General features: G+C 39.9%; 1 protein-coding gene across 12 annotated transcripts in view; it reads right to left on the reverse strand.

The window, feature by feature from the left end:
• carmil3 (capping protein regulator and myosin 1 linker 3) overlaps window positions 1-13,319 on the reverse strand; it is a 117,488-nt gene that overhangs the window by 88,473 nt on the left and 15,696 nt on the right. For all 12 annotated transcript variants that reach the window (XR_008416477.1, XR_008416476.1, XM_053884381.1 and 9 more), the window contains exons 3-5: window positions 2,786-2,836; window positions 654-713; window positions 460-581 (exon numbers count right to left, since the gene is read on the reverse strand). Coding sequence is in view for 10 of the 12 variants with exons in the window: in XM_053884381.1 (XP_053740356.1) it covers window positions 460-581; window positions 654-713; window positions 2,786-2,836 (233 nt within the window). In the remaining 2 variants the exon portion in view is untranslated. The remainder of the gene's footprint in view (window positions 1-459; window positions 582-653; window positions 714-2,785; window positions 2,837-13,319) is intronic.

A 13,319-nucleotide genomic window follows, 5' to 3' on the forward strand; every position in this document is an offset into this window, starting at 1 on the left:
TGTTGTATTTTTACAAACGTGTGAGGAGGAGAAAGTAAACAAACGGAATAGTTTTCCATTGTTTTTACATTATGTTATTCAATTCAATTCACACTTTGGTATCCTTGCCCTCTGTTTTAGGAGTATTGGGACACACTACACTTACACATGGACGCGCAAAACTGAGTGTTAGGCCAAAAACAAGTGACAACTAACTTTCCATAACCAAAGCTTCCAGGTGACTGTCGGCACTCTGTCGGGTGGCTGATCTAATCCACTGATGTCTCATCCATGACACTAAAATCAGCAGACTGGAAACCCTGGTTATTCAGGAGCATTCTTGGCTGCCAAAGTAGCATTGCTGCCCAAAAGTGACGCTGCCAACACGCATGACTGTTCGTCACGCTGGCCGACTTCCCTCTGCTCGTCAACACGTCAAAAACAAAGAGACAAGGAGCAACTTCTGCCCTGGATGCTTACGCGTAAATGGAGTTGTTGAAGACGCGGGACAGGGCGAAGTTAATGTGGTTGACCATGTGGTCCAACTGGTCCTGGGACTGCAGTCTGAGCGAGTACGTGGTCTTGTCTGTGTCGATGATCACCTGCAAAGGAGGGCAGCGTGGATGAGGGACTGCTCGACTTCAGTGGGGGTTAAAACTAGAGTACAACCGAACCTGGTGCTCAGGATAGGTGTTCATCGCTCGGATTTCCAAGAAGTTGAACGTGACTTCCACCTGTAACACCACAGACAGACACGGGGTTGTAAGCACCACAATAATTGCTTAACATAACATTTGATTTCACTACCCATTTAAAAAAAAAAAAAAGAGTACAACTTTAACTTGGCTAATATACATCATCGAGACAGTTCAGTATTGTGTTTGGTCATCACATAAGTCACCATATGTACCGGATGGCTATCAGTTGAAGGAAGAATAAAGACAATGTCATCAAAAAATATCTCATGCTGTACCTTCACGGATCAACACATGTCACAATCTTCCAAAAAGACAAAGAAATCCATCAAAAATACGTGGTATTTTCTACCTTCGCCCATGACGTACCAGGTTTCTACCACATATAAACTTAAATGAGAGCTGAAAAATGATCTCTTTCTAAAGATAAAATGTCACCTGATCAAACATATTAAAAGGAAGTGGAATTATAAAATAATTGGCAGTGTTCCATTCCGTTGTTTTGTTGTTTGTGTGCTTGTTTTTTTGTTTTTTTTTTTACTCAAAAATTAAGAGTAGACAGTGGAGAAAACAGATCATAAAATGCTGGTAATGTTCTGAGTTACAAGACCATCTGATTCCACAACACTTTCGATGCTCTTCCTTCTCCATTCCTACTTGTGTGTGTAGTGTAACTCAGTCCCAAAACACTACTGCCACCTACTACGCCATTAGGCTCATCTATACCAATGACAGTTAAAATACGATACGAGGTATTAAATAGTATAACAAAAGTAAATTGGCTGGGACATTAGGTGAGGTTAAAAAAAAGCTTGGTAGGAGACTGCACACTCTGGAAGCTTATCTTACTATTATGGCTCCAACTGAACAACACATAACATAGCATATAAACACACAATAAAGTATATTTCTATGAAATATTCCTGTAGAAGTACAGACAAACGGGGATAGTATTGATTTTGTTTAATGCTTGTGTGCTGCCGTAACACCTGAAATCTCCACATTAGGGAGTGAATAAAGACAATCTAATGTTTGACAGCACTCAGGCTTCTGCAAGTGGAGATACATAATTTAAACTGTTTTCTTTGTGTGTTGTTCAGCAATCCATTAATATAGTAAATTATGCAATGTTCTTTTTCTCTGAAGAAGGTTTGACAATTTTCACATTTTGAAAAGGCATATGACAGGTCTAAACTGAACTTAATTTATTTATCTAGTTTTCATTTTTAGTTTTCCTTGCAAATAATACGTCGACCCTTTAACAAATGCAAACCTTTGTGGACACATTTTGTAAATAAGGTTGTATATAAACGGTAAAGTTGGAAGCATTCATGGGTTGAAATACAGTGTTTTGTTTGTGCTCTGAGCAGTAGATTCACAGCACGGTTGACCCCAGTTTGCCTCCACCTTGAGGCTCACATGAGTATCACACTATCCCAGTGCCAACATGACTGAATAAGTCCTATCTCTAGAGCGTTATCTTGCCAATAAACTAAGCTGCTAATTTTATTTTGCAGTTTGCCCTTGTTCATCAACATCAAGTGAAAAGAGAAGAAACCTTTTCTTCTGGTGAGAGAGAATCAAGCTGAAAGAAACGCAGGTCCTCAGGAAGCAGACGTAGTCAAGGTAAAGATGTGAGAGCTTTGAAGAAGAGGTCATCCAGCATTGTTTCTAAATGATTCATGAAGGTTGTGTCACAATAATAAAGTCATTAAAGCTACCTGGAATCCGGTCCAAAACACGTGAAAAAAAGAGGCTTTATTTAAATATTGAACATCTTTATATTGATCCATCACTAAGAATTTAGTGCTCGTGTGTTGTCATGGAACTTTTTGAGGGTGTCGCACGACCCAAATTTACATTTAGATATGGGCAGCACCAATCCTTTCATCCCCTCTCAGCAGGAAAGCTCATTAGCATGCTCTCCAAAATCCCAAACACAGTCCCACTGCAAGTTGCCATCTCTTTTATGCAATCATTGTCGTCACTGCTTCAAAAAAAAATGATTTTTTTTTTGTTTTTCGCTTTTTTTTTTTGTAACATTTCGTTGCTTATCTTGAGCTGAAGGGTAAAAAGCAAAGGAATTCCACTGAGAGTGAGAGAACACTTACCTTGGCGGGCACTTTGACAGCGAAGAGATACAGTCTCCATGTTGCCAGGACCTGAGGGGAGAACATCATCATTTTCAGTGTCACTGAGCAGGGAATGCAAATCGCAGCGCAAAAAAAGTAAAAAGTCACAAGCCCAGGAACAAGAAGAGAGTTTAGGTCCTAACTCATGATACATACTGACAAAGGTTCTCTACGTTCTAATTTATAGACACCAACATGCAGCGCATCACATCAGTGAGAAACAAGAAGAAAGGATTTACATAAAAAATAAGGAGTCAACTGGTCAACTGGTGTTGTTCCAGGCAGAACATGGCTAATTACCATTTAGAAGCAGATTTTGAAATCTGCATTGGTAATTAATCTCATTTATAATTCAGAAATCTATCATTTGCATAATCCCAGCGAGTACATTTTTATATCAACAGCCATTTGCAGCTGAAAAGCCCTTTATCTATCAATGTCCATGTTGGAAATTCATGTCTGGCTGTCACCGTCATCTCTGCAGCAAACACACACATACTCTCTTTAGCTTGGACATCATCTGAATTCTGTCTACAGATTTAAATCATGGACGCTTCATTCTGTGTCGGCATCAATGGACGAACCGGACTGACATTGGTGACATTCAAAGCCATCTGGTTCATGAATTCTAGCCTGACTTGTTACATCTGTGCTGGGGACTTGATGGAAGCAGGTGGCAGTTCTATATATCGCAGTGACGAAGATTTTAAACATCATTCATAACTTCAAATGCACACTGAGATGAACAAATGTTCAGCCCTGGAATTAGCTTCATTTCTTATGGCAAATCTGATCAGCAGGTCTGTTTCCTTCCTGAGATTTGGAATCTTCTGACCAAAAGCTAAAGCAAAAATGAAAAATTGGTACTTTAAAGACAAGGCTGTGGAACACTGCAGTAAGTATGCAATATGGAATTATCATATATCATAAACAGTGTCAGTTCTGATGAGTAAGGTGGAAAGGTGCCTTGGTGACAAGCCCTTCAGCTTCAGTATCAGAAAAGAGATGCCAAACTGTTGCATGGTGGCTGGATGTTCTAGTCATGACACTGAGCCAACACATGCTCCAACTCCCATGGTGCATTGAGGTTGGGAAAGTGGACTTTTGCGTCCTATATAGACGGCGAAGCGCATGTTCTGCTTTCTGCGACACATGCCGATGCCGTGGGCAGCACATCATGTAAAACAAAAGTAAGTTGCTGTTGACACTCCTTTCATTCTACATGTAACGTATTAATTGGTATTCGCAGCCACATAAGGGGTTTTATATATTGCAAGCAATATCCCACATCATTAAGTGAAGAGAGTTTACTATGCACATTTATCTGTGCACATAATATGCTCTATGGATAACAAATAGTGAAGACAGTCTGTGTCTGGTCGACTATCAAAACAGTGATTAGCTACAGCACTAATTTATATTATTAGTATGAGAGGACTAACAATGCACAATGAATGAAACGTCTAGGTTAAGCATGACAAACTATTTATTTATTTATTGCTCACAAATGTGATGAGGACCAAGGACACATATTGCATTATTAACAATGCACTAACAGTTTGATGTTGTTTGTTGTAATTGTTTGTTGTTATACATTTAACATTTAAGTTACATAGTAACTCTAAAATGATACAGTAATGGAGAAGCGATTTTGTTTAAAGTGACAAAATATGTAACAAACTTTGCATAGGTGATTAATTTTAATCTGCAATAACAGTGAATTGTGAGTTGTAATAGTAATGTAATGTAATTGTAATGTAACAGTGAAATAAAAATCAAAACAAAAAAACAATGTATTGGAGGACTGAATTCTAAAAATAAAGCGTCAAAATGTTCTGCAGGGATACTAAAGAAGTACTTCATCCTCATTGGCCCCCGGAGACTCAGGATCTCCTGTTTAACTGGCTGTCATCCAAACATTTCACGTTTTGCATCACAATTATTTTAGAAAGACGGAAAAAAGGACTCAACGTGAAAACTCAATTGAGTTACACCATCCATCTGCAACCAACTTGAAGTAAACAAGACGTACAACAGCAATTCAAGGTGTAGAGTTGGCATTAATCTCTGGGGTTTCGTCATTGTATGGGAGATGTTTGACTCTATTGTTCTTGGGGTGTGGGTGTTTTTGGGACACCCACTGGCAAGACAAATTGACGCAGCCCACGACTGACACCATCCTTGCTCATTTTTCTGCTTTTCCAAATCCATTCCCACCATTTCTTATCCCTCATTCCCCTGATTTCTCTCTTGATCTCCATGGATATATCTGCTCATTGACCCCTCCCTCATCATTAATCCCTAATCCCTTCATCTTGCCGTGTGCTACAGTGTACTGTCTGGTTCTCTCACTCCATCCTGCCCTATCCCCTTCCTCCGCCTTTCTTCGCCCCAACGTCCCGGTCTCCATCTCCAATTCAGTTTTTTTTTTTCTTTTCTCTTTCTGCCTTGTCGCTTTCGATTCCTCATGGCCTCTCCATGCTGAATGGCTAATGGCGCCCCGTTGAGTGAGGGAGAGGAGAAGAAAGAAAATGAAACATACAAAGAAATTGAGAGGGGAGGAAGATTCCCAGAAAGCGACAAGAACCAATGACCCCAAATTTCTCATCTGCTAATGAAGTCTACCGAATCCCATCCACAGCAGCCAACGAAATCAAAAGAACAGCAGCCTCACTGCTGACATTATAGAAGACTATAAATACACAGAGTGGCTTGAAGGGAAAGTCGACCCCCCACAACCCGAACTCATCAAAGTGATTTGAAAATCATTCCCAGTCAAATTCAAAACTCCTAACCAAGTTCAAAATCTTGGTTACATAAGTCTACGAATGGACCAGAGGAGCACGATGAAAGGAGCCGTAACGTCAGCTCAGAAGCATCTTCAGTCCATAATGCAAACAGCCACATCAATAATAGATGGCCTCGGACAGAAGCCCATTTGATCATCAGACGAAGGACAAAGTACGTCTTAGGTTGCGCTTCATAATAAGTGCTCATCATAAAAGATGTTTTAAGGCAACCAAGTCGATCACGAAAATTTCAGGTGGGCTGTGAGCAGCTTTGATATCTGTCACTATTGGCTTTGAATTTCTGAGGCTAAAGTGGTGTAACTTGTACTACTTTAACAAAAAGTAGTACGACTTGGACAGCCTGCAACATAGTTTATTTAAGAATTGGCATCAATATTAAGGATATATGAAGTAAAACATGGAGACATGGCTTGACAGAACATTGTTGGATACCTGACTCATCTATATGAAAACAAATGAATGCAAAAAAAATAAATAAAATGATGACATATTAAATAGCATTGCCTAATGAAATTCATATCGAGTCATAAATTCATCCAGTTGATGTTGTTGGAAATATTAACACAATATATTCAGCTCCTCATTTGTTATCATGATCAGCAAACCATCATTGTTTACAGCATAGAAGCGTGGGGGCTGTCTGTGGTGATGGGAGAGAGTAGAAACTGGTAACAGACTTTGTTTTGTCAGTTTAAATTTGGGGCTATATAAGGAATGTGCAAGACGGTAAGTGAGAACGACAGAGCATGCCTGAGTGCCTCCAAGATATTTGTATCTTGGAGTACATTGCTTTGTGTCAGCCAACTAGGTGCCAAAGATTCATACTGTTAAACGAAACATGCTCTTTGTTGGGAAGAGATGAATTTTAATCTTTACGTTTTTCGGGAGAACACAGTCAAGGCAGGAAGCATGTTTTCCCATAGAGAAAAAAAGGTCCCTACAGAACAAATGCAGCAGATTGGAAATATTAACTCAAAATCTTGTTATAATGGTCAGTATGTCGCAGGGTAACAAATGTAGGGGCAATAGGAGTGCTACTACATGGTCAATGTGGGGTACTATATGAATGACTATATGGTTTTGCTGCAACCACAGACTAGAAAATACATATGGTTGACTTTGGCAAAAAAGAAAAATACAAAGAAAAAAAGGTTTGTACTAGGATTGTGTATGAGGTTAGCAAAACAAAGGCATAACTTCAAATTTCAAATGGATAGTGAAGCAACGTATTTTCCATTGATACATTGTACCCGCACTCACACCAAAAGTGGTCGTGGCAAGTCCATGCAGCATCGCACCATGCGGTGATAACACTCGAAGCGGCTTTATGTGTGGAAGCGGGAGGCAGCGTGCGCCTTTAGTTCACTGAGGCGAGAGATTTGCAACGCCGCAATATTGATGATGCATTTAAAGAGACCACAACAAGCGAAGCGACACTTGTCATGGGGGGATGGGGTTGGAGTATAGTATGGTGTATAGTTAATGTTTCAAAGTTAAATATAGAGTTAAATAAAGTCCACCAATAGCTTAATTTAAATTTAATTTACTGAGAAAATTTACCAATTGCTTCCACTTTGCCACAAAGAAATAGAACCCATTTCTATTCTATGTAGCGCAGCATGGCAAGGTACAGTGGGGCAGTGGCTTTGCTCATTTGATACAAGTCTGTATTTTTCATTTGTTCAAACTGTTGCGGAAAAAGCAGTGGTGCCGCATAATACCACATGACACCAAAAAAAAACTCTGGTGAGAGTCTGGGCATCGAGATGAACCAAACTTGTCCCAAGTGTACTGGAGCACAACTTCATCACCACCTTAGTAATGAACCGCAACAAATTCTGGTAATATTGAAGCAGTGGTTAGAAATATATGCACATTTATTCAGTGTTGTGCCTTAAAAACAGCAAACAGCAAAGTAAGTCTAAGTGGTTGTGCCAGTGGTTGTGGATATTTAGAAACCTTTTTTTGGTGAGCAAACCAGTTTCTTGTTTTGGGATTTATGCATGGAATTCATCACCCTCAAGCAGAACACAACTACAAATCAGAAAGTAGAATGTTCAATGGTTTAAATGGTAAACTTTAAAAGTCCAGGGAGTATTTTTTTAACTAGCTAGTACTGTATCGTATAAATGGGGGTTCCACATTCATTGCCTGACTAGTCAGCATAATATTGGTGTTAAAACTGTAATGATTTTGTTCACTAACTTTCACTTCATTGGGGACTAAGCATCCTGTTAAGATGGTTGACAGATCTAGGTCAGATGTTTCCCTCGTCAAAATTCCTATGGAAGCTTATCAGCTCCTATCCTGCTGGGAGGAGACCACAGGTCAGACAGAGGATCCGGTGAAAGGGATAGATGGCAGGATCGCTGTCAGAGCTGACTAATGTGGTCACTGAAAGGAAAATTTGAGGCTAAAAGCTGTTGCCTTCAGATCTGTGCCACAAATATTGTAGCATGTTCATGCAACTGGAGTCTAAAAGGCATGTGAAATATGACTTTTTGGGCCCCTCTTTGATGAAGAAACTATTATTTGATATAGACAGTTTTTTTTCAAGGTCGACATTGACTTTGGATTAGTTGTCAAGGAAGCTGATAACCAATATTTGGTTTGATTTTTAAACCTAGGAAAAAACACATTTTGGTTTGGACATTCTAAAGTGCATTGAGCTCTTATCTTATAAAGTTAAAGGGATACAATAAACTACACATTAATAGATGTCACCAGTAATTGTAATTTCTAGGGGCGGGACTCGATTAAAAAAATATTCTAGTTAATAAGAGAATATGTGATGAATTAATCAATTAATCGCAGTTTAATGGTGTAAGAATATTTGCCACAAGAAGCCACATTTTTCAATTTGAATGAATGTGATATATTAGTGAATCAAATGATGGACCCAAATGCAAACAGGTTGCTTTTGTTCAGGGATTCCTCCATGTTTGTTGTTGTTGTTATCATCCTAGCTGCCACGTGTCTTCTGCATCAGTGTGATCAGTTGGAACAGACACTCGGGCACTAACAAAGGTTCTGTGTTGTCTGGAGATCAAACTGTTTTTTCGCTCCCTGTCACAGACAATTTCCACGTGGTTAAACAAACATGAGCTTCCGCAGTTCCACTCATAGTCACATAGCATATTATTGAGCTCACACGGATGCCTCTAGTAGTGATGAGTTCAAGAGGTCTAGGATTTTTTTTACAATTTCAACATAGTCTTATTTTGATTTACACTCCGTTTATACATATCTGGTCTCCAGAGGTTCCCCACTGAGCAAACCTCTTCTCCAGGACTGTGATGTCTGGTTGTCAGTCATACCTCAGCTCAACGTATTACGAACCACATGATTTGTGGGTGGGATAATGCTGGAGACAGAGTTAAACATGAATTATTTACTGGCCATTTTTCAAAAAGCTGATGCCGATATATAGCAAAATGTCAGAATGTCAGAGAGTTGATAATGTACCCAAACATGAATCAGTCCAGCCTGAACAGGCATCTATTAAAACACGGAAACATCAATCAATAAAGTAAGTAATAAATAAGCATAAAACATGGCTATTTGTTTATTTATTTTATTTATGTATTTCCTGGGCCAGAAATAATTGTGAGAGAGAAGGACATTGCAAATGGAGTTTGGTGTGGTGGTGTCATCATGATATAGAAATGTGAGGCAAATGTGAGTGATACAGAAAAAAAAAAAAAAAAAAAAACAGGCTGCGAGTGTATGTTTATTTGCATATCATGTCCTGTTTCGCACCAAAACAAAATATGCTCAAGCTGAACTTTCAAGATTGAATTTCCAGCAAGCAAAGACTCTGCCGATGACCCAGCAGGAGCCGGTCTTTGAAATGGATGTGAATGTTGTCCACAGAAGGACTTGTTAGTTAAGTTGAATCAAAGTCCAGAGGAGCCCTCACAGGGATGGCACAGTGTCAAACGCACTGGTTCAAAGAGCCAGACGGCCAGAGTGTGGGGACAGTTGGCACATGCCACACACACAACAAAACGTACCTCTGAATGGATGTGTGGTTCTATGCCTATATACACACACAGCAGGGAGGGCAGAGGGTGGAGGCTTATATTAATCATAAGCTGTCAGGCTGTGGATCTTGCACTTCAAACGAGATGGTGCGAATCAAAGTGTGTCTGTTTGCGTTCCTATGGATAACGCAGTGAGTGAGTGAGTGTGTGTGGGTCCATGTGCGTGTGTTGCATCTGAGGGCACAAGCTGGGGATGAGTGCCATTTTTTCTGGCATGGCCACAAGGGCATTACAAGCACAGACCCACCCATATGTGTGTGTGTGTGTGTGTGTGTGTGTGTGTGTGTGTGTATATATATATATATATATATATATATATATATATATATATATATATATATATATATATATATATATATTGCGGCCCGCGTTTCTTCCGCGACTTTCTTCAGTAGTTGGCAACACTGACAATGAGAATGAGGATGATGATCCTGACAAGCAAGTACAAAGGCAATTCCAACTTCTTTACACTTACCACAGTAGACTACTGAACCAAAACTAATATGAAGCACATTTGTTGACAATTATGGATGATAACAGATAAACATAAACAGGCCCACAGCCAAGCCAAGTTCAGGGGGTGGAAAATGTGTAGGTCGATCATTCGCAAGTGGATCGCTGCCCTGCAGGGTCCAGGGCCCCGACAGAATTTTCGGAGCGTGTGGCAGAACGCGCCCCCCGCACCCTCTTTATTTTGTTTCTTTTTTCTTTTTTTTCAAGTAAGCAAAACTTAGCAAGACATTAATTGAATTGATGACCATACAGTTTTTGTTTTTTTTTATCATGAGATGTACTAGTCACTCCAACTCCAATCTGCAATGTTCGCATTTCCGCATTTCTGCCTCTGCTCTGCATGACAGGCAAAGTTCATTCTGTTACTCCGTTGTGTATTGTATCTCAAGGCTAATGGGTAGTTATATAATTGAGCATAAAGTTGTTTAGAGTTTCCAAGCTGGTTCGCTGAATCTTGCACCACCCCCTGTAGCGGTTTGTCACTTGCAGCCTGTTACTGACTGATCTGGGAAGTGACACAGCCAGGGCTAACACAAAAATACAGACAGAGTACGGCAGTTGACTGCTTCTCTCTGGTGTGCCAAGTGAACCAATCCTGCGTCAGCGCGTTGTTAGGACCGCCAACTTAATTTACAAATGTACTTTCCTCCGACGAAACGAAGCAGAGTCAGAAATGTGGAAATACAAAATAGATAAATAAATAAATGTGGAAATGCAAAAAATAAATATAGAAATATAGAAATGAATAAATGTTAAAATGCAAGCACACATTTGGAAATAAAGCATAAAACATGGCAATTTATTTATTTTGTTTTTATTGCTATATTTGTTCATTTATTTGTACATGTATTCATTTATTTGTTCTTTTATTTCTGAATTTATTTATTTATTATTATGTCATTTTTGGTCCTTTATACCAAATGCTTGCATGCTGACTCATAGATGTTTCAATAAAATGTTTGCCGTCCTGCATCTCATTCGAAAAAGGAGGGAGTGAGGGCACGTGTGGGGAGTTGAGATCTAAGCTCCATCAACTACAACAAGTGACTTGGTTACTGACTGGTACTTAACTGATGTACCCCCAAGAAGGCACGATGACTAAAGTGCATCATTTGAGGTGGCTAAGGACAATAGCTCAAGCTCAACCCGAGACAGCGGTGAATAACCAAGTGCTCCTACAGTCATTCAACACGCTGCAATGAAACTCCAGAGAAACTGCAAAAAGTGCGCTTAAGTATAGAAGTTAAAAAATGACTAGAAAAATGACTGCTTGAATTGTGAGCTTGTAACATCAGAAACACTTCATAAAAATAATTTCAATATGCGCTTATTGTATGAGTCAGGTGAACTGTCAAACTTCACATTGACTTATTAGTCACTTGTTAAATTACTTTAAGTTACATTGCCAGAAGCAGATAGAAAGACCTTGGAGTGAATACACACTACAAACCATTGTGCTTTTTCATGCAGACTTCTCTGTTTTGATTGTTTTTGACACTTTAGTATTTTTTTCACATATTTGCAGAGCTCTGTTTTGCATAGGTCCATCCTCATGCAGATTTCCCAGTTCTTGATCTGATTTACTGACCCAAATATTGAACCCTGCCTATCCCTAATCTTTGTCTTTCGGATATTCACAGATAAGACGCTAATAAAGAATTCACAGCAACCATCATGTGAACATGCAAAACAATATGCAGAGCTTCATACAAATATGTTATGAGTCACAGGTTTTAATTTTATTGTATTGTAGTCCTATGTGGTACAACATAACATTTCGGGGCAGCTCTTTACACTGCACATAAGATAACTCTGTGGAAACCATAGCTCCTGAAGTTGAAGGGGGAAAACCCTGGAGAGGATGAGTGTATGTGTGTGTGTGTGTGTGTGTGCGCGCTCCATTCTCTTAAGTACAGATGCCCCAGGACTGGGCTTTTAAAAGGACTTTCCTTTGAGTGCTGAGAAACAAGATGGAGTCAAATAAGAGTAAACAAACCAAAGAAGTTGTTCCAGATTCTCTTACAAAAAGGATGCTTCAAAGCATGAATTCTCAAGGAAGGGAGAGGAAGAGGAAGGGGCTTGCACTTGACAGAGAGAGATGGGCAAGAGTTTACAGGAGGTGAAAGGAACCCTGAATAGGGAGAGGGAGTTGACGCATGGGAAGGAGCTACAAGAGGAAAAAGTACATTTAATACTGCGTGCTGCAGAGACAAGGAGAACGTGCGAGAGCCCAAACTGGCAAGGGAGAGGAGGATTTAAACCCAGGAGCATCAGTACAAGTGAGGAGAAAAATGAATGGGATGGGAAGAAGGGATACTTTGTGTGTATTGGCAAGACTGAAAGGCAACTCATGCGCGCATTCCTTCTCTTGGGGGACCAGAGCCGGGTTTGCCGTCACACTTGATGGACTCCGCCACGGTCCACCAACATGTGTTATGTTTATCAAAGAGAGCGGAGTTCTAATTACGGCACTGAGATCATGCACGGTCAGATGGAGAAGACTCTCCAGCTCAAAAAAAGAAGTTAAAAAGAGGAAATGTAGATAAAGCCCTGGTAACGTTGAGAATTACTCAAGCATATTAAAAGAAGAAAAGGGAGTGAGACAGCAGAGGCGACCCTGACGTTACCCCACGGCCTTCACCACCCGAAGCTCGGTGGGATTCTCATGGTGCGTCACTCCAGCTAAAACTGATCCTCAGTTTTTACACAACATTTTTCATTACTGACCTGCTACCAGGGACTGCAATGAAATCCAAAACAAATATGTTTTACTTGGATTTAATAGCAATGTTCTCACAATGTGGAAAGTAGTCTACTGATACCAAGATGCATTTGAGTGCCTCAGAGTATTCATTCGAATGCGAGCTATGATGACGTAATCCTGAAACCACGGAGGATTTACACCACTAATTTCTAACAGTCAGTTCTATCAAGGATCTCTAAGCTTTCGTTCACTCCAACTGTTCTCAACCTGGAACGATGATGCAAACTACTTATCACGCCGGTGCTCACTCCTTTTCTTGGAAGGATCACCACTACGAGAAAAGTAGCACTATACACTGAAGCTGCCCCTCGACCACGAGTCTCCAGCAGCTATATTTTCTAGTAGACAGGCACCTTTGTTGGTTCTTAACAGTCTTGTATAAA

Source organism: Synchiropus splendidus, chromosome 13 (assembly GCF_027744825.2).
Source record: "Synchiropus splendidus isolate RoL2022-P1 chromosome 13, RoL_Sspl_1.0, whole genome shotgun sequence".
NCBI classification, from domain to species: Eukaryota; Metazoa; Chordata; class Actinopteri; order Syngnathiformes; family Callionymidae; genus Synchiropus; species Synchiropus splendidus.